The sequence below is a fragment of the Platalea leucorodia genome (assembly GCF_965183815.1).
Source record: "Platalea leucorodia genome assembly, chromosome: 1".
Classification (NCBI taxonomy): Eukaryota; Metazoa; Chordata; class Aves; order Pelecaniformes; family Threskiornithidae; genus Platalea; species Platalea leucorodia.
In genome coordinates, this window is record NC_138823.1 from 130,903,162 (window position 1) to 130,923,225 (window position 20,064).

The window sequence follows — 20,064 nt, forward strand, 5'->3', positions numbered from 1 at the left end:
GGGCTGGCAGCGGCCAGCAGGACATGCCCTGCGCCCGCCCCCGCCGCTCGGCGCAAGGCCAAGTCAATAATAAGTTGTAATTGTTATTTTGATGGCTCTTTTGTGATCGTGCAGAGGGATGGAGGTCTCTGCCAGCCTTGGCAAGTGCCCATTTGACAAACCATAACCATCTCAAGCAGCTCCCTCGAGTGACAGCATAGCTGCCAAACACGCAGTTGGCTTTGAGAACAGATTTGCCTCCCCTCTCCCAGGAGCGAGGTTCAGAGATATTTACTGGGATAAGAGAGAAAACTTTTCACTGCCTGTGCTTGCGCCTGCTGGCTGTAGAACGGCTCCAGCCTTCACTGCGGTGAACCTAGTGCTCACTTTATGTAGGTGCTTAATCCAAACGCTGGAATTGCACTTGCAATCTAAAATACCAGTGTCTGTAGAGCTACACAGTGCCCTGTTTAAACTACCCTGGGTTTTCTTCAGTTGTATTACATACGTGTTTACATCATCTTTGTGGACATGAATGATAAAAGTATTTTTGAAAATACAAGAAATTAATCTGAATGGACCTTTCACAAAGGCTGAAAAACACTTTCTGTCCTCTGAGTCCCCTTCTCCCCCCACCTCCAAAACAAACAAGCAAGCAAAGGAAAAACCCTGGCTTAGTCTGTTTGGATGATCCAGTGTCTGAAATTTGTTGCCTGAGTTTGCAGAGCCGATGCATTGTGCCACCCATACCAGCTTAGGGCCACGAGAGTCCTCCTACAGCTTCTAGAGACTTGCATAGCAGCCATGACGCATGTTATTTAACTGTTTTGTATTTCATTGCCCCTAGCATTTATTTCCTGTGCTTTATATAAAGGAAGAATATTTCATTTTGAATGACTTGATATGTCTTTAGATCAGCAATGAGTATCAGCTGCGGGAACGTTCTCCCTGCTGGCGAGCGTGGAGGAGACTGTGTGCATCCATGGGCACAGAGGGAAGAAGTTTGACAAATCCATAAATATGCTTTAGTGTTAGACCAAAATTCACATAATATTAATAATTCACTTTTTTTATCAAGGAAGCTGTCATAGTATATGGGAATGCAAACTTCTTAACATAAGAAGTGCTCTCATAAAACTGTTTCTATGAAATACAAACTGCAAGTCCCGCACGGGACAAAGTGTGAAGCTGAATTTTTATGAGAGATCATTGGAATTACCATGAACTTTCAGTGACACTAGCAGTGTTGGTTCCCACTGCAGAAAGCTAGTTGCTCATAGTTATTCATTGTATACTTAAATGTATACTTTCTGGTCACAAAAATAATTGGCAAGGATGTTTTGGGTTTGTTTTTCTTCATGAGAGGAGAAAGGAAGAACTCGTAATGTTCCTGATCAGAGGTCAAGATAGATCGTATTCATTGTAATGGCACACACAGCTTGTGCTGTTTTTCATCAGCTTTGTCTTTTTTATATTTCAAGGCACAGTCTTTAGGTTTAAAAAGTGACATAACTGCAAATTATGTGCATCTGCTAGAACCAAGATTCATTCAAAGTTGAGGGAAAAAATCCTCTGTAAATCTCATGGTGGAGTGAATTCACTCATGCAAAAGGCAGAATTTATCTTGGCTACAGTGGTGTGAATACTGAATAAACCCCAGAAACATTAAAAGATAAGACTCCAGATTTTCAGCAATGTAGCTGGGATGTTGTCTGTTCCAGAATGTCAAATGATTAATTATCTGCAAAATGTTTCTGAGCTATTTAAATTACTGACTTCATCTACTGGAAAAAGTAGTAGATGGGCACTCAAGAGGTGAGATCTTTGCTGTAGGATTAAGTGATGTTTTTGCCGATTTCAATAGCAAAACTGACTGGAAGAAGTAGAGCAAGTCTTTATGGTGCAAATTTGCTTTTCATCACACTACAAAGACTTCTTACCATGCAGGCAGTAATCATAATCCCTTTTTGTGCATGTGTTTACTTTCGGCAAATAAATTTTTATGTAATGCTTGCCTCTGATACGGCATACTATGCCAGCTGTGCCTGGTGGTGTCGACCTGAAGTCCATGCCCACCTCAAGTCCATCTCCACTAGTGGAGTCCACCTCCTCTTTGAGGAGCAGTGTCATTGTCTCAGTGTGGAAAATTCCAGAAAAAAACCCTAGCATTCTTTCCCTGCCTTTGTTTTGCTTTGTTTCATTTTTTTAATCTGCTGGGGGCAGCACAGATGAAGTGAGCCTTTTGGCAGGGCCACTGGAGCGAGGAGAGGGGAATTGGCTTTGTGGGCCAGGACTGAGGGAATATTGCATGCGAGGGTGGGGGCAATATTAGGAAGATGTTACTAAGTCATTTGGACGATAAAACACTGAATTTAGGTTAGACTGAGGTAGAACTATGTAGGGTCTCTGAATGAAAGCCAGATGATGAAACTGGATATGGTAAAAAGCAATAAGCTAGCTAGCAAGGAGCCTCAGAAAGAGCCTTACTAGAGGAGAGAGGTGGAGAACACAGTTTTCTTGTGATTTTAGAACTAATATTTAGTTACAGTAATAATATTGTGTATTTGTACATTACCTTGCTGAAAGCATGTGCTTCTCTATTACCCTTTCCCCTCCAGATATTTAGATGCTTCATCCTAGATAAATGTGTGTTGTTGCCTTTTGGGGTTTTTTTGCTATTCTGACTTCTGAAGCCTAATTCTGATATTGTTGCTTTGAGTACTGCGTGATGAGAAATGGTAAGGCCATTAGCACATGTGCTTCAGGAATGGCTCTGCTCGGTCCCCCAGAAGGGCAGCGTGCCCCAGCAGAGCGTCCTGTTTTCCACGTGCATGGCAACATCCAAGCAGAGATCAGTGAGCCAGCTCTCTTGGAGCTCTCTTAAGAGTTATTGCAAATACTTGTCCAAATCACACACTTGTTACACCCTAGAACAGGCCATAAGTTAGATGAAAAGGTGCTTAATTTTTTTTTCCTTTCAAAAAGTAAATATTTACAATTATTATTGTGAAACGCCAACCAAGTTTTAAAAAAAGCAAGCAAGCAAGCTGTATCTTGATCAAAGTGCGCTGCTGTGCGCTTCCCCTTCAGCGCACTGCTGGTACCCTGGCAAGCTGCCCGAAGGAGCCAGCGGCAGCCGGCGGCTCGGGTTGCAGTTCGTACACCTGACGTGTAGCTGAGGACCAGGGACTCCAGCTCGGCGTGGGAACGGCTTCGCAAAGCCACCGTCCTCGGCCTTACAGTACTTAATTAAAATACCTCGTCTAGGGGCTGTTTATTATGGCAGCGCCAACCTGTGTGTTGTGCTTTTTGTTTTTCCTCTTCCCACCCCCCCCCTCTGATGTGTGGCATGCAATCAGTGAGGCACCGCATGGGTTGCTGCTCTTAGACACTGACAACGGAGGAAATTAAATTCTGAGGCGGAATCAGTTAAAAGCCTGACTAAATCAGTGTTGTTTTTCTATGGCAACTGAAACAACATAATTATTTAAAGGATAAATTTTTATTGCTAATGAATTCTTTTCAAGACAGTAAGTTTTTTGCATTTTGTTTATACCAGGACCTGCTTAAATACATTTTGGCGTTTTTAATTTTTTTTTTTAAAGAGACTACGAGCAATTGAGTTCAGTAGGACACCTAGATAAAAGCAGCGATAGACCGCAGTTCCAGCTTTGTATAAAGTAACATGCCTTTCAGGTACTTGGCACCATTAGTATTACTGTTTTGTGCAAGAAGAAATACATATTTATATGGTTATTCATACTTGAAAAAGCTCATTGTAGTTGTAAAAAACGTAGTGACAAGTCTGGATTTAAAAACTTAAGACAATAAAGCATTTGCTTATACTGTTTAAACAACTCCTGACTATACTAGACAAAACCTTGCATTTTTGTTCGGGTGAGCTAATTAAAAGAAAACCATAAGGATGGTCTGACCTCACAGATGCTTACGCACGTGTTTTGGTTTCTTCTGTCTCTCTCCTTCAATATGTCTACCTGTAAGTGAAGCATGGGCAAAAGTTGTTACAGAACTGGGTCTTACTGTACAAAGTTATCAGAAAAATTAAAGGGCTGCCCTGAAAGTACAGGAAAACCTATGGAAATGCATAATTGCAATGATTGCTTCTTCTCCCCACTGTTCTGGGTATCTTTTCCCTTAAATACCATGTTGCATATTAAGTTTTATAGAGCACTGATTGTTGTTTTATAAAAGCATGCTCCTTGTTATCACTAAAGGTAGTGATATCCTTAGTAGATGTCGTACAGTCTCAAATGATGTTTTCTTTGGGAGGACAAAATCCTCTTTGGGAGAAAATCACCCCCTCTTACGGGGCTTACAAGGAGGGTGATTATAATGGCAGAAATTGTTGGTGTCAGTGTTTAGAATTGTATATTTTCTCATCCTGTGAGTGCATGTATGTATTTACAATAGGGTTTTCTGTTGCATTTGCTTTAAAAAACCCCACTGAGCTAAAAAGTTTGAAAGGAACAGCTTGAGGAATTTTTTCCATCAAGATACAATCAAGGGCAGGAAATCGTAGAAGCAGAGTTGTGGTTTTGCCTCCATTTTTTTATTAGTTAATTAAACTATAACAACTCTTAACTTCATTTTAGGTTAACTGTTCCTAGAGTTCAGAAATATTTTAAGAGGTCAATAATGCTTTCTTTGGCTTTCGCTCATTCGGTGTGGGATAAGGAGTCACAGTCAGCAGAGCAGAGTTTTCCAGATGTGCTGCAGAGCCTGTGTGCGTGCGCTCATGTCGACAGTTGTTGACGGTGGGAAACCATCCATCTTTCCTCATCTGCGCACCACCCTGTACGGATGAAAACCGCAGGAAAGAAACGTGGATAGCCTGACATCTGTAAGCGAACTTACAGTATCTGATTAAAGCTCAGGAGCCCTGAGTACTTGCAGCTACCAGTTGACACGCGTTTTTACTCGATGATGGAGAGGTGCCGAGTCTGAGTGAGGGCACTGGGGGAGGGGGAATCCAAAGGGAAAAATTCGAGACGATAGGTATGTATTTAGTTTCGCCAGAAGCAAAAAAACCCCAAAGACCCCATTGTACATTGCAGCATGGGTTTTCTCTGTGAAGCTGGGATGTTTCTTTTTTAGAGTGCCATGAGGCATCTGTCTGCATTTTCTTCTGGGCGCATAGAGCTGCTTAGAGGCATGCACTTAAAGGGCATATGAGGGAAGCAAATAGAGCCATGCAAGTGTCACATAACTGTCTTTAATAACGGGAGCTATTCCAGCACTCGGAGCCAAATCGTCTTTCAGCAGAAAGGATAAAATTTAGCAGAGCTGGGAAAGGGAAAGAAGAAAGGGGAGGGGAAACACAGCACCACCTCCTGCTGACACCACAGAAGTTTCCCTCAGCTTTCCCTCTCTCTCCCTCTGTGCATATATTTTCTTTTTAATCAGCTGGGGCTCTTCCCTCCCCTGCTTTTTTTTTTTTGAAACTGTATTTTTATAGATGGAATTCTGCTTTCCTAATTTCTCTTGTTTCACATTTAACTTCTTCAGAGAATTTCATTAATAGTTATTGCAATTAAAAATAATAAATAAACTCAGCACCAGCTGCTCAAATGGCTGTTGTAGCATATCTGGAACATAATGCGGTCTGTTCAGGGCAGCCACACAATGCAATTTATCCCCACACCTGAGGGAATGAATTTCACAACTATAATTGCTACAATATAATTCTTATTAATGTTGTGCTATAATTCCTATTAATTCCAAAGGGCTAGTAAATGCATTAGGACTTGTCAACATATTATTTTACACTGTTTATGATCTGTAGAATTACGCTCTTCAGTATTGTATTGCATAAAGAAAAGCCTTAAAATTAGCTTTAATTGCGGGGCGGGGGGGGAACCACATTTTCTGTTCAGGCACTGGGAAAAAGGAAGGATCCTGGTGTTTGAGGAGTAATGAAACTGCATTTTAAAATCAGTCCTTTGAACTTTCTGTGCCACGCAGTTAACCGTTTATGAAGATATATTAATAATGCCTGTCCTGGTTATTAAAAAAAGAACCACTGGTGTCTTTATGAAGGAATAAATAACTATAAGAAAGATAGGTCTATAAAATTAAAAATAACTGTCTTCCAGCAAAGACAAAAGTGGGGAAATTACAAGTCATTGTAACTGATGTGATAAATGCAGAATGTGTTATCTTGCTGTGCTCTTATTTATTCTTGTTTTATCTCACTGCCCTGCTTTTCTAGGTAGTGAATATGATGAGGAGGAAGTAGACTATGAAGAATCAGACAGTGATGAGTCCTGGACTACAGAAAGTGCTATCAGCTCTGAAGCTATCCTTAGTTCAATGTGCATGAATGGAGGGGATGAGAAACCTTTTGCCTGTCCTGTTCCTGGATGTAAAAAAAGATATAAGGTAAGCAGTAGTGCAGAGCTACCTTATTTCCCGCTGATGTAGGGGGGGAGCCTCTAAAATCAATTTGTACCTTTCTCATTTAATAGACTTCTCACATTTATTTTTGTGGTATTGTAGCAGAGTACATAGTTTATTCACTGGTTTCCTCTCAAGCACAGCCAAGTTACCAGTTTTACAAAGGATGTAGCCTTTTGCACCCCTGTCTGTCAAGAGAGATTACATATAGTGACTCTTTTGCTTTACACATTTTAATGAGCTTTCTATTATTTAGACAAATTAACTGCAGAATGCAGGAGGTACTACCAGCAAAATAATCTCTTGGATCCCTTTCAGAGACACTAAATAAAAAGCTTCTGCCCATCAATGCCAGAATGAATTTCTTCTGATTAACTGGTAGGGATACTGACTCTCCTTTAGTGAGACTGTGCCCAGAGTACTTATCCTGGTGAAGGTGATGTGCGGAAGGTGGTGGTTAACATTTTGCAAGCCAGAAGTCACCTCGGCAAGGCAGAGCCTCAGAGAAATTCTGGCATCGTTCTGTCCTGGGTCCGAGTCCCTGTGACCCATGTCCCTGTGACCCATCTGCACAGCCATCGGTGTGTCCGGCCCTGCGTGCAGGGCTTGCATCCCTCTGCGTGACATGCTGGGAAACAATTCCACCACCACCTTTTTAATTACTCTCTGTCATGAAAAATTTTTGTCTGTTTATGGGAGTGAAACATAGTTAACTTTGAACCTTGAGCTGGCTGGTATAGAACATACCGTGATTTTGTGAGGACAGGAGCATTGCTTCATGTGAACTGGTGCAGGGACGGATGAAGTTATATTGAACAGCTTGGACTTCGGTATGGTATTCTATAGTCATTGAAATTTGGGAGCAGAAATAGCATGTTGGCATAGTTCCTCTAAATAATTTTCTGAATTTTTTGCAGGAAGTACTGGAAAATTCAACCACTGACCTGTACCCTAGAAAAAGCAGTGGTGGTTGGATTGGTTTTATACTAGTTTTATTTTATGGCTTCTCCTTTAAATAACTGAAAAGTAGGGACTTAAAAGAGAACAGAAATATGAAAGAGAAATATAGGAAGACCAATAACGTTTGAGATAAAACAGTTGTGACAAGAATGAATAAACTGTGCATGAAATCATGTAGTAGACAAAAACGTGTTTCAGTGATGCTGCAGCTGTTCTGGACTGCGGCAGCTCCCATAGCAGCAAATCACAGGACTGATTCCTCTACAGATCAGTTAATACTGACAGTACTTACTTAAAACATGAGCAAGAAAGCAGCGTGCTCATTTCTTAGTGACATACAAGTCTCTTTTTGCAGAGATTATCCTTAACTATGTAATGGTTATTCTCTTCAGGTACAGGAAAAACTGAACACCATCTGCAGGGGCAGGGAAAGATGTTTTCAGACTATTTGCAAGTATTACTTTGCAGATACACCCACATTATTCAAGACTAATACTTTTCTTGTGTGTGGTAGAAGCTGTGCCAGATGAAGGGTGTAGTGTAAGAGCTAAATCCCTAGCTCAGGAAGCAAACAAGCCATGGTGATTGTTAGAAGTCACTGTGCCCACAGGGCATCTATGCATTGCAGAAAACATTCACTTAATGGCACAGGCTAGAAGGAGAACCCTGTAATTTGCTATATCCTGTCTGTTCTCTGTTTGACTGCCAGCCCTCTGTCTTTTTATTGCCCAAATAAGCAAGCTGTTTCTGCCTGCTTCTGCTATCTCACTACCTTCATCTCAAATGCATGAGGACTGTCTAAGGGATATCTTGTACACCATTAATGTTAGAACAGTCAGAGAGGGAACAAATTAACGACCCTTAGAGAGGCTGACAGACAGAGAGCAGCAGCAAATAAAAAGTACCGTATTTTCCTAAGAGACTCACCTCTGTTTAGTCCTGATAGGAAAACACATTTCCTTAAACTCTGCCTCACCTCATTTCTCTTTTCTGTGGGCTCTGTTTCCTCCCTTTTTTCTTTTCAGCCTCATTTTTTTCTTTTTGCATTTTTATCTTTGTTTCCTTCCTTTTAGCTTTGTGTCAGCTGTGTTTCTTGTTTCCTCTTCATCTTCCTTCTGCTTATCCCCCTCCTCTGATGAATTATTTGCAGAGTCTGGGTAGGGAGTCCTGTGATCAAAGCACTGGGATTTTCTGGTGGGTACTGGATAATCACAGCCAGGGCTGTAAAACAATTATAGAGCTCCAAACAGGAACACGGACATGTACATACAGTAATTGCCAGACTCACTTTACGGCTGAGAAAGGATGCATTCCTTTAGGGAGCGAGGAGGAAAGGAGGATATACACAGTTTTCTTTTGTCTGGCCTTAGGTGACGTACGTTTGAGAAGCAGAAATGTTATTTTTAGATGTGTTATTTGTATTACAGTACTGCTTAAAGGACCCAGTAGGGATGGGGCTCCTTTTTGCAAACAATGTACAAGGATAAAAGATGGCCTCTGCACTGAAAAGTCATTATGGAAAGGTAAATAAGACAAGAATGAGTACAACAAATACTCCCAAGGAATGGGCTGGGGCGGACAATGGAAACTGTAATGAGAACATGTTTATACACAAGCCCAGATGAGTATCAGAAGACCCTACTGGCCTCCTGCCCAGCTGCTATCTCTTGGCAGTTTCCCATAGGCAGTGCAGTACAAGTGAGTCACAAACATTTAGTTGTTCTTCAGGAACTTTATTTTTTTTTAAGAAATAAAATTGCTTGCTTGTAATATCTATTGGTACTCTATATAGTATGGCACAGATTTTCTTGAGGAGCTGAAGATTCTGGGGGAAAAAAACTTTTTTTTTTTTTTAAATTGTATGTAAATTTATTTGTGGCATAGTCAGAAGCAGCTAAATGAATCTGGAGCACACTGACTTCTAGATGCTTAAAACACAAGCCTCTGAACTAATTTCTGAAGCTTGCTTTCTTCTCTAATTATGGTTATTGACTTAGAGAACAAATTATACGTATTTTATAGTTTGCCATTTATGGTTTTTATTTTCTTCATATGATTTGTATTTCATGCCTTAAATTTGATTTTTAGAAAATCATCTGCATGGTTCAGAGGAACTCAGAGATCTTAGCCTTGTTTCTGTGGAGTTCACCCTGACCAGATTTTGGATTGATATCCACATTTAGATGCGCTGTCCAAAAGTGTGAGGGTATTGAGTAGTTAACGTGCATTGCAAAATGCTGCCTGTAGGAGCTAAAGTGTGGATTTATGAAGGTGGCAATTAGTTTTCCTTTTATTCAATACCACCTATGTGTGCCAGTTATTTGGTCTCTAGCTCTGGAGAAGGATATTCAAAATGTATATATGACGTAGATTAGATTAAACTTATTCAGGCAACTTCCAAAGAGCAAATGAAGTTTGACACATGATAGATAGATACAAAAAAAACCCCACAAGCAATGCATATATACTGTTACAGAGAAAACCCTAGAGTGTTTGTCATAATTTTTCTAGTTTGTACAAATAAGATAATAAGAGAATAATATATTCCATGCGTACAAAATGTAGCTTATATGCATGACTGCTGCTTGGCCTCGTGCGAGAGAAGTGGTACCTTCCAAGAATGCCGAGGCATTGGGCTTGTCTTTCTGGCAGGTAATGGGACGAGGGTCCTAGGCCTGTCAGGTGGGGCAAAACCCCGGGAAGGCTGATCTAAGGGCAGTGAGACGCGGCAGAGCTTAGGGAGAGGGAATGTTCAGGTGAGAGAAGGAAAGAAGGGAATTTACTTGAAAGAAAGGAGCAAGCCAGAACTTGCAAGTTGAGCAAAGGGGAATTGGACCCACAAAGAAAACTTCAGAAGGAACAGCCAGGAGATGCAAAAACACGTATGAATGTCCAAGTCTGAAACAAGAAATCCTCCCAGACCATCCTTGGCGTTTCTTTTCCTACTTGAAGGGGGTGGCAAGCTGTCTGCAGTGTAGTGGCTTCATGAGTACTGCCATGCAAGGGGCCCTGCCCAGCAAGTGTCCTTGTGTCCATGCGAACCAGGTGGTGCCGGTCTAAACTTCTCTATCTCCTCCTGATCTGGTCCCAGGTTAATAATTGTTTCCTCCTGTTTAAGATTTGAGAGTGCCCTTCTATACTGCCATCTTCTTCCTCAATCATTTGTGAGAGTAAATAATGAGCAACCTAAGTAACCAGAGCAATAAAAGTGATGTATGAGTTTGGCAGTGGGTTTTTGCCGTACCTCAACAAACTCAGCCCAGACACACAACAAAGTGTTTACATTACAGCAGTGGAAAAAGTGGTGAAGAGTCGACTGTAATTCTAACAACAGTTTTCTTTTAGACAGGAGTACAGGTCAAATTTCATGTTATACTAGCTCCTCATACTCTGCGTGGTTTGCTGTTTGTCAAACCTTCCATGGCCCAATTCATTCCACGTAGGTTTCTGGTTTAGCGTTTCCTTAAATTTTTCTGCCTGAAAATACTTTTCCCCCTTCATCAAAGCCCAGCCATTGAGACTGAGTTGGATCATTGAAACATCTGGATCAGGAGCAGAGTACCACTGGCATGGAATAGTGAGGATATTTGTGATTGCAGATTTAGGGCATCTGTAGCAATTGATACTAGTTTAAAAGTATCTTAAAGTGATTTCTTACAAAAAATAAGTAGTCTAAACAGGTTTCTGTAGTTGCCAAAATATATATAGGGTTTGGGGGTAGCTTTGTTTTTAAAATTTCACTGCAGTAGCAAAAGTTTAGCAGGTCACCCCCAGATTTTCTCTTCTTTGAAGGCGCGGGTCCTTTTAACGGCACTTCGGTGTTGACAGATGCCTTATGACAGTCCTCCTGCCATCCAGTGACGTTCCCGGCCCCCTCGCCCCAGCGGTCCTGCGGGTGCTGAAGGTTGTACCTATGTGCAAAACCATCTCAAAGCTGCCTCAGGATCTCAGATAACTTGCAGGGAATTTAATTGACCGCTCTTGAGGATGACTTGTAGCTTTGATGTGCTCTTGTCTGTCTTGGTGGTACGGCATTCTACCTCCGCTGAATACTCTTCACCCAGAAGTAACCTGCACTAAAGGCTCGTATTCGTATGTCTGGTTTGTACTGGAGAAGATTCTTGTGTCCCACATCTCAGATGACAGCTGTGCAGGAGTTGTCCGGTATTTTTAAGGATGTAAAGGACAATTTGCAGGCTGGACTTGCAACTTCAAGTGAGGTTTCAGTGCCTGGATGCTCTAGAGGAGAGAAGCATGAATTTGTAGGTAGAGCAGTTGCTTGGAGTCTTGCACCATACCCTTTTTCCAGAGTGGATATTTTAGGCTAAGCTTTTCTTCTTAAGGGGTTTCCACAAATCAACCTCTCCGGACACGCAGGCTGCCCTAAAATGCCACTTCAGCGGTACAGACTCCACTGGGCCTTACAAGTTCTGACGAGAACAGTACCACGCTCAATTTTATGATTGAAACCCGAGAACTGTTTTTGCTTAAAGATTAAAAGTACATTGCTGCCGTTGCACAGTTAACATGTAATAAATAACAACGAGCATTTTACGTTGTGAGAACACCACAGCTATCTGGGAGACTGGGCGGTTTCTCTTGCAATTGCACGCCTCCCTACTTCCCTGATGGGAGCTGTAGGTTCCTTATGCCGCTTTTGCTTGCTGTCGTGAGCCGTGGTTAGAGCAGGGCAGGGGAGGGCAGCACGCAGCAGGGCTGCCTCTCTCGGGAGTGGGACCTAACGCTTGCGATTCTGCCTCAGAAAAAGCTGGGTTAGGAGGTCGGGGAGGAGAAAGGGAAGCGTTGGCAGGAGTCATATTGAAGGTGTTAACCTTGTGCCTTTCTGGGCTTTGCTTTCTGCTGTATATAGAGTCTTCTGAAGTTTTAGGAGTTGTAGCTCTGTTCTGCTTACTGAAGGCTTTTTCTTTTTCCCTTTTTTAAACAAATTGTCTAACTTGTGTAATTGCAGTGAGTTCCAAGCTGGAGCTTCCTCTTAGTGTAAGCTGCGCATGAATAAAACCGAACTTGCTGCTGAAAAAGAGCAAAGGGGACTTTTGTTATGTAAGTGTAACTCCAGGCAGTGGCTCAGCAAAGACAAAACCCCTGAGACTTTTAATTTAGTGGGTTAATTAATAGTCATGCTGTTAATTATTTTGTCTTTTTTTTTAATAGTTTAAAAAAAACACTGAGATAGATACATATCTGGAAACTTTAGAGAGGACACAGTAGAGCCTCGGAGCTGTGCCTTTGTCACAAATCGTCTTGGCATCTTTTTTTTTTTCCTAGGAGAAGCTCTAATGAAAGACAGTTTGCCTTTCCTTATTTATCCAAAACCCAAGCCCTTTTAGAGGAAGCAGATAAGAGAGACTCCAGTAAGATGAATCCTAGGTAAAACAGTATCACATACGAGTGAGACCACAACAGCTTCTTCCAGTTGTGCCAGAAAGATGTGAAAAGGAGGACAGGGGTATGATTTTGATTTACGTTTAGGAAGGTTCTTGATTAATCTAGCAAAAGTGTTGCCCGTTTCCTGACTGGGCCAGTGTAAGAGTAGGTGTGTTGTGGTGCTATTTTTTTGTTGTTCTTTCTCTCCAAATTACAGTGGAGATCAGTTCTCCAGTTTCAGCTGTAGAATATTCCCAAACAATAGCTGTTTTGAAGATGGCTTCTCTGGATTATTTTCTAAGTGCCCTGTGTAACTCTCTAAAATTTAAGTGTCCCCTGCAGTTAATTCTTTGGAGACAATGTGTAAACTATCAGAATTTGCTGCTGCCTAAAGACATATCTAGAAACAATGACACAAAACGGAACAAACACACCATGGGGGGAGCTTCAGCTTTTTGTAGAAGTGTGACTCGAGTCTTCATGCCAATTCTTTGTTTGCTTGTAGATGAACCTCTGAATAAAATTTGTCAATGCTATATAAAAAAAAAAAAAAAAGTCAGGAAGCAAAGAACATCTCTGTGTGAGCCCATTCAATGGTATTTTTTGGAAAGTGCCATGTGTTGGGAGATAAAAATCAGGATCACCCAGGTAGACAAATTTCGTGCGTTAGAACCGCACAGGTTATTCTCCTTCTTGTCCCACCTTGTATGTTGAAAGCCCAACAGATGCATAACACCTAGCGGGAGTTCTTAGCAATTCGTCGGATTTCGTCCATAACGTTAATCGATTTTTGTTTTTTTAACAGGAAGCCAAGCCATTATCAGACCGCTTGACCACTAACGTTTTCCTTTTTCACTCGCAGAATGTGAACGGTATAAAGTACCATGCCAAGAACGGCCACAGAACGCAAATCCGCGTACGCAAACCATTCAAATGTCGCTGTGGAAAGAGTTACAAGACAGCTCAGGGCCTGCGGCACCACACAATCAATTTCCATCCCCCCGTGTCTGCTGAGATTATCAGGAAGATGCAGCAATAACATGCTGGTCACAAATGTGCCAAGAAATCCTCACCAGCAGTTGCTGATTTTGAGAACAGCCACCTTTTTCAGGGGAAGCATTCAGCAACCCTTTAAAAAAATTAAATGCATGCTTTAAAATTTTCTGTAATTTTGGAATGATGTATCTTTGTAGAGTTAATGATTTTGTACATTTGCACATGTAATCATCATACCCATTTTCATTACTTTGAGATAAGGTGCTATAAAAAGCTATAGGTTCTTCAGAACATTTTTCTCCAAACCAGAAAAAAAATTCGGGGGGGCGTTGCGTATTTAGTTGTACTGAAGTGTTGAACAGGAGTGAGGGGAGGAGAGCTTGGCACTGACATCCTTTCAAGATTGTAACGTGATGAAGACTTTCAATGCATCTGTCCATGTGTGTGCAAAACCAAAACAATACCACCCTCGTCCAACTCTAGTTAACATGCCTTACATAACGGAGTTATCAGTGGAGTAGCAAGTCTTTTAGGTAATGGAAATATAAATAAGAAAGAATGTTTAACATAATATGCTAAAAATATTTTCATACTTAAATAACATACGTAAAAAGGTGTGCTTGCTGTATTTTATATTATCTTGCAAATCTTTTTTTTTTTTCCTTCCCCCTCTGGAAACGCTGAAAATCTTGCCGTTCGAACTAGTAAACAATCACTTTAGTGTTTGTTAGAAATTACTACTTTTTTTTTTTTTTTTTTGTACAAGATGTCATATTATGTTCATGCCCATCAAACTTTTTTGAGGACCAATATCCCAGTCCAACTAAATATTTACCCCTGAACTATCTGTTAGAAAGACACTCGGAAATACTTAAGTGCAAATTTATGTGTGTGTGAGAAACAATTATCTTCATCTCAGATGAAGTTTTAAAGCACTTTGTAGTTCTCTATTGCCAACAGATTTAATGTTTTATGTGTTGCCAATTCTTGCAACTACTGCACAAGCACGTGCCTGTGGTTGCAAATAAAAATGAAAAATCCTACGCATGGTTTAAGGAGGTCCATTATTTGTGCTAAGGGAGTTTCTAATGCCTCTCCCTCACGTTCATTGTATTTTGAGATTTTCTTTGTGCATTTTTTTTTTTGCTTCTCATTGTAGGTCACTGCATTCCATTTGGAAGCGTCTGTTTAGCTTCACAATTAATTTTCCTGAAATATGACATACGAGCCTTAGCGAAGATTAAGTGCTTCTTGCAGCAGGTGGTCAGAGACTGACTTAAAACAAAAGCCAAGGTGAGCGCGCTCCCTGTCTGGACCCTACCTGAACGCGCGTTGCTCGCCGCCCTGCCTCCCGCGCCCGTCTCTCACAAGTGCTATTGCTGGAGCGGCGGAGGTGGGCACCCCAGCCCAGAAACGCCTCTGACACCGGGAGCGTTAGGGAGGAACGCGCTGTGTCAAACACAGCGATCGCCTTTGCTAAGTTCCTGTTCTTTTAAGTGCAAAAGAAAGCTCAAATAATGAGCTTTCCCTTTATTTTTTTTCCCCAAAGCTTTAAAGGAAAACTTTGTAAGGATGACAATTACCTATTCTCCAGCAGAGTAAAAGTCTCATTAAAACACTTGGGCATCATCCTAACGAGTAAGCGTTTAGAACACCCCAACTGAAATAAACCACCCCTTTTTCAAATCCTAGCGAGGCGGCAGTGGCTGTGGCGTACAGCGCTGTCCGCCGGCTTTAAAGGAGGATCCAGACGTGAGAGTTTGGCGCACGCCGGGCCCCGGTGGCCGCTTCCCACCCTCCGCAGGTTTGGCACCAGGCTTGGGCTCTGCTCCTCGTGCAAGAAACCGCAGGCTGGGTAAGTTCGGTCAACAGCTAAACAGTCGTAAAGCGTCATTGTCGCATGTAAATTCCTTTCAACTATGAAAACGAAATTCCAGTTTCTATTTACCTATTCATTGTGACAGTATTATTAAACAGGTAAAGATGGGACTATTTTGTTATACTGTGTATAGTGAATGTATTGTACTGTGTCTGTGAAAAGTGTGCTTTAAATTATATTTTCATATGTTTTGTTGGGGACAAAGTACTTTAAGTTTGAAAGTGACAGAGGTTTGTTTTAGAACTGAAGGCAACTTAAAGAATTCCTGTCAAGAAAGCTGCTTATAAATGTAAATCAAATCACATTTAAAATAAACTGCCTCTGACCTAAAAAAGACTGCTCTTTACTCATTACCAACCTAAAGCATTACGTTCTCTGGCTGTATATATAGTCTTTTATTTGTATATTTTACTTTGGTATCATCAAACTCTGTATTCAATAAACACCTGAAGCAAGTTAAGCACTACACCATTAATGCACAACATCACACAGAACCCTACAGCTGGGGGGGGGAAGGGGGGAGGTTATTTTAATTTCATCAGTCGAAAGGCTTTCAGCTTTCACAGGCCGTTTCCTTCCAGCGTCACACCAGGGCTCAGGCTACCAGGTAAAGTTTGTGTTGATGCTACAGGAGCCCCCTTTTATCGGTAGGCCATGGGTTACCCTTCTTCAGAGGGTTTTCCGAAATGACCGAAATGAAATCAGTAACCCTTTAATTCAGCGAGGCTGCAGCAGAGGTATTTGGCTTCTGTCCTGTACCTGCAAAGGCTCTGGTACGTTATTTTAAGCAGCCTATTTACCAGGGGAGCTTTTGAAGTCATTCCCTGTGCACGCACGCATCGAGGGCCGTCCCTGCTTCGGCACAAGCGGGTTTTGAGGCTGTCCTGCCTGCATGGGGTACCAACCTCTCGGGCTTCAGTCTTTAACAATATGATAACCAGTAATAATTTGGGTTTATAGCTTGTTCTGTTTTCCTGTGCTGTTAAGAAAAACAATTGACAAAATACTCTTTCAGTACTTCCACGCCTCACCTCAGACCATCTCTTGACATGAAGTTCACAGTTAAAAAATAATCTAAGGCTTAAAATGGAACACGAGGACCGAGGTAGTGGCTGCTACCAAGACACCGCAATTCACCTCTGTCACCCAGCTTTTAATAAACGCCGCAGCGAGCAGGATATTGCACGTGTTCGCGAGAGAAGCGCGGAGGACGGGAGCCGCTCCAAACGCTGCTCCCCGAGTCCCTCGCTCAAACAAAGAGCATAAATAGATGCGAGCAAGTCTCTCTGTCGTACGAAGCTGAAACATCATCTACTCTAACTATGTGAAGCCCGAACTCTGTCTTATTTCCAAATGAGCGGCAGGAAAGAAGGACCACTGGCTCCAGGAATAATTTTGCTTTTAATGTAACAAGACTACTGTACAACAAGTGGAAAGCAAATTTACTTAATACAGTTAAAGTAAATATAAAATGTTTAGATATACACACAGGTTTTTACTTACTGGAAAGAAATACATAAAGTTAAAATGCAGAAGGTTTTAAAAGCCCTAAGCCAAAAGGAACACAATTCACAGTTGTGAAAATGTAACAATATTTCCTACTGAACGCAAATGCAACATAATGGCAATGATTTTTTTTTTAAACAATTACTTGTAGGCATTTAAGCACAGCAGTTTCTTTCAACTCAAAAATACTGCCTTAAGGTATAACGTACTTCATTTAACAGCGTCCCTTAAGGCAAACAGTCTATACGTAAAACTGAAGTATTCGCCATTCCTTTTGTTGCAAGCATGTCATCTCACAGTACATGCACCTACGCTTCAGAAATGTGCTAGAAAACTAGATTTCCATAGGGTGAGTAATGTAACTCTCTGATTTAGCCGTCACTCAAAGAACAACTACACAACTTTGCTAGGAGAATCATCCGTTTGTTACGCTTTTAATCATGCCTCAGTTATCACGGTCAAGAGAAACCCGAGGTGTTTTGGTGGCATTTTTATGTAGCCGAAGAGCATCGCGAAGCTGGTCTCGTTTTCTCTTGAGGCTACGTCGTTCCCGTGTCCTTACAAATGCCACTAAGTAGGGGAATAAATAGCTACGTACACAACAAGGTGGGGTTTCGTGGGGCTTTTTTTAGTATAACGTTAGGCAGAGAGAGAAGGTAACCCAATAGCAGCTTACAGCCACGATCTATCACGGCTCCCCTTAGAGCAGATGAGCTTTGAATCAGAAGTTTGTACTGTTACAGAAAAGCTGCATTGGTTTTGTTCCGTGGGTGGACTACTCAGAGTTGTGGGGCTTGGAAGCTACACTGCAAAACAAAGTATTTAATCAAAATTTAAGACGTTCTGATCAAAGTGCGTCTGAACGTGCCTCTCAAACCCTTGCTGATCGTAGTCGGGCGGGAACTGCTCGCTGCACATGGGGCACACCTTCCAGTGACTCTCAACGTGCTCCTCAAACTTGCTCTGGTCGTAGTTGGGTGGAAACATCACATCGCAAAGGGGGCATTTCTTGTGCACATCGAAACTTCGTCAGGGGGTGGAGAGAGAGAGAGAAAAGGAAACAGTTCAAATAACTGCTACTGCGTATCTGTTATTGCAAAAGAAAGTACCGAAGTAGGATCCTGTTGCCCCCGACGTTAAGAGCTTTACTACAGACTTAAATTTGAGCGGACTTTGCATCTCAGCAAGTATCATGCAGGTAATTTAAACGTCTTTGCTGAAAGTGCTCAATACAGTTAAAGGGGTTTTACACAGGAATTCCAACATAACCTGGCATTTTAAAAGCGACATAATTTTGACATAATTCCAGCTACCGCTGAATACAAATCTATTGAATGTCTTAATGGCCAAGCAGTTTCACGGGAAACCACTCTCTCTGCTCATAAATGCTTGCTCTTAGCAAACCTAACACTTTATAAAAGCTCCAAACTTAGGTTCACAATTAGGTTGGAAGGGGAGGGGAAGAAACAAAACTTAGTCATTTACTGAAGAAATTGTCCACGTTCCATCAAAATAAGGTATAACGCTACGAGTCCACCCAGTCTAACAGCATATTCTGACAGTTTGTTGTAAACCAACATTCACTGAAAATGCTTCATAATTTTTCGTCTCCACCCTCGAGTAAAAAAGTCGGGTTACACAGAAACCTCCCTGCCATTACAGAGCAATAAAGGGTAACGTTTACCTGGAATCGAAGCAGAAACCCGTTCCACGTTCATGCAAGAGGAGACTTGGCGGAGCAGGAGCCGAAGGTACGGTGTTGTCATCATCCTAATAAAAAAAAGAGGAAATATTTTAAATCATACCCACTAGAAACAGCTTTTTTCTTTCCCCTCCAAATACATTTTTGTTACCAAGCATAAACGTGGACTAAATTTACGTTTTGTTTTAAAATCTCTGCAGCGTAAGTTTTACTTCAGCGTACAAAAGGGAGATGTGGCTAGCGAACACGAGAAGCTAAACCCAGGCTGCCTTTTGGCCGCGTCCCTAGAGCGGAAATCCGCGCTAGGAGGCTTCTGCTCCGGCAGGAACGAAGGAGGCGCGGGTCGCCCCGCTCTTCGTGCCGGGGGCCTCGCCACAGAAAAACCTGCGTTAAACCCAACGCGGGGCATCGCGCTACAAACTGCAACAGCATTTTATCGCGAGCTAAGACTCAAAAAATCAATTCTAGACAAGAGAATGTCGAGGCAGACTTGAAAAAATCTGTCAATTTAAATTTCAGCGGGGGGGGGGGGGGGGGGGAAAGAAAAAAGAAAAAGGCATCGATTTCGATTCACAGGCTTGCCTCCCACGGGCCAGCTCCGAGCGCCCTGCCTGCGCAGCTCGCACCAGCCAAGCGCGTCGCAGGTGTGGGGCTGCCGTCGGGCTCATCTGTGAGCTGCCCCCGTGGGCTGCGTCCCCCCACCAGCTCCCACTCTGCCCTCCCAGCCGCTAACGGCGCGGAAACCCGCCGCAGGCCCCGAGGAGGAGGAGGAGGAGGAGGAGGAGGACGGCCCTGCTGACGGCCAGGCGGGTTTGCCGCGGAGCTCCCGGCGCGTTAGGGGCAGGCCGGCCGCCGGGGAACGCGCTGCTCCTCGCAAAAGAAGAAAGAAATCTGCCTGCAATGGGCAATTCTCAAGCAGAAAAATTCAGAGCACCGACAGCGACTGGGTTCCGAGAGGTCCCTTCTGACAAGCAAGGGGTCAGAGCTCTCACGTTTTGCAGGCATTTGGGTTGGTTTTTTATATTCTGTGACGATATTATTACGATTTAAGATTTAAATAAGCGCAGCGATGTAAGCAAGCCCAACTAGGGGAAGAAAACGGCACAAAAGGAAAACAAGAAAGCGGGAAGAAAATCAGAACTGTGTCTGTAAACCCACTCTTTACGCAGTACAAAACTATTTATTATACAGCATCTTGGTTCTATTCTGCCATTAGATAGCGCAGCGCAAAACCAGCTCATTT

The 20,064-nt window shown here is 42.2% G+C and overlaps 2 protein-coding genes across 6 annotated transcripts in view; one reads left to right on the forward strand and one right to left on the reverse strand.

The window, feature by feature from the left end:
• The window catches only part of JAZF1 (JAZF zinc finger 1), a gene marked incomplete at both ends in the record, with an annotated part of 198,060 nt that extends 184,283 nt beyond the window's left edge, over positions 1-13,777 (forward strand). The window contains 2 exons of the mRNA XM_082316086.1: positions 6,209-6,378; positions 13,601-13,777. Of these exons, the coding sequence (XP_082172212.1) occupies positions 6,209-6,378; positions 13,601-13,777 (347 nt within the window). The remainder of the gene's footprint in view (positions 1-6,208; positions 6,379-13,600) is intronic.
• A 3,218-nt stretch (positions 13,778-16,995) lies between these two features.
• Positions 16,996-20,064, reverse strand: part of TAX1BP1 (Tax1 binding protein 1) — a 66,993-nt gene continuing 63,924 nt past the window's right edge. For all 5 annotated transcript variants that reach the window (XM_082318609.1, XM_082318610.1, XM_082318608.1 and 2 more), the window contains 2 exons: positions 18,804-18,889; positions 16,996-18,143 (listed from right to left, as the gene is read on the reverse strand). In XM_082318609.1, the coding sequence (XP_082174735.1) occupies positions 17,942-18,143; positions 18,804-18,889 (288 nt within the window). In that variant the 3' untranslated portion in view covers positions 16,996-17,941. The remainder of the gene's footprint in view (positions 18,144-18,803; positions 18,890-20,064) is intronic.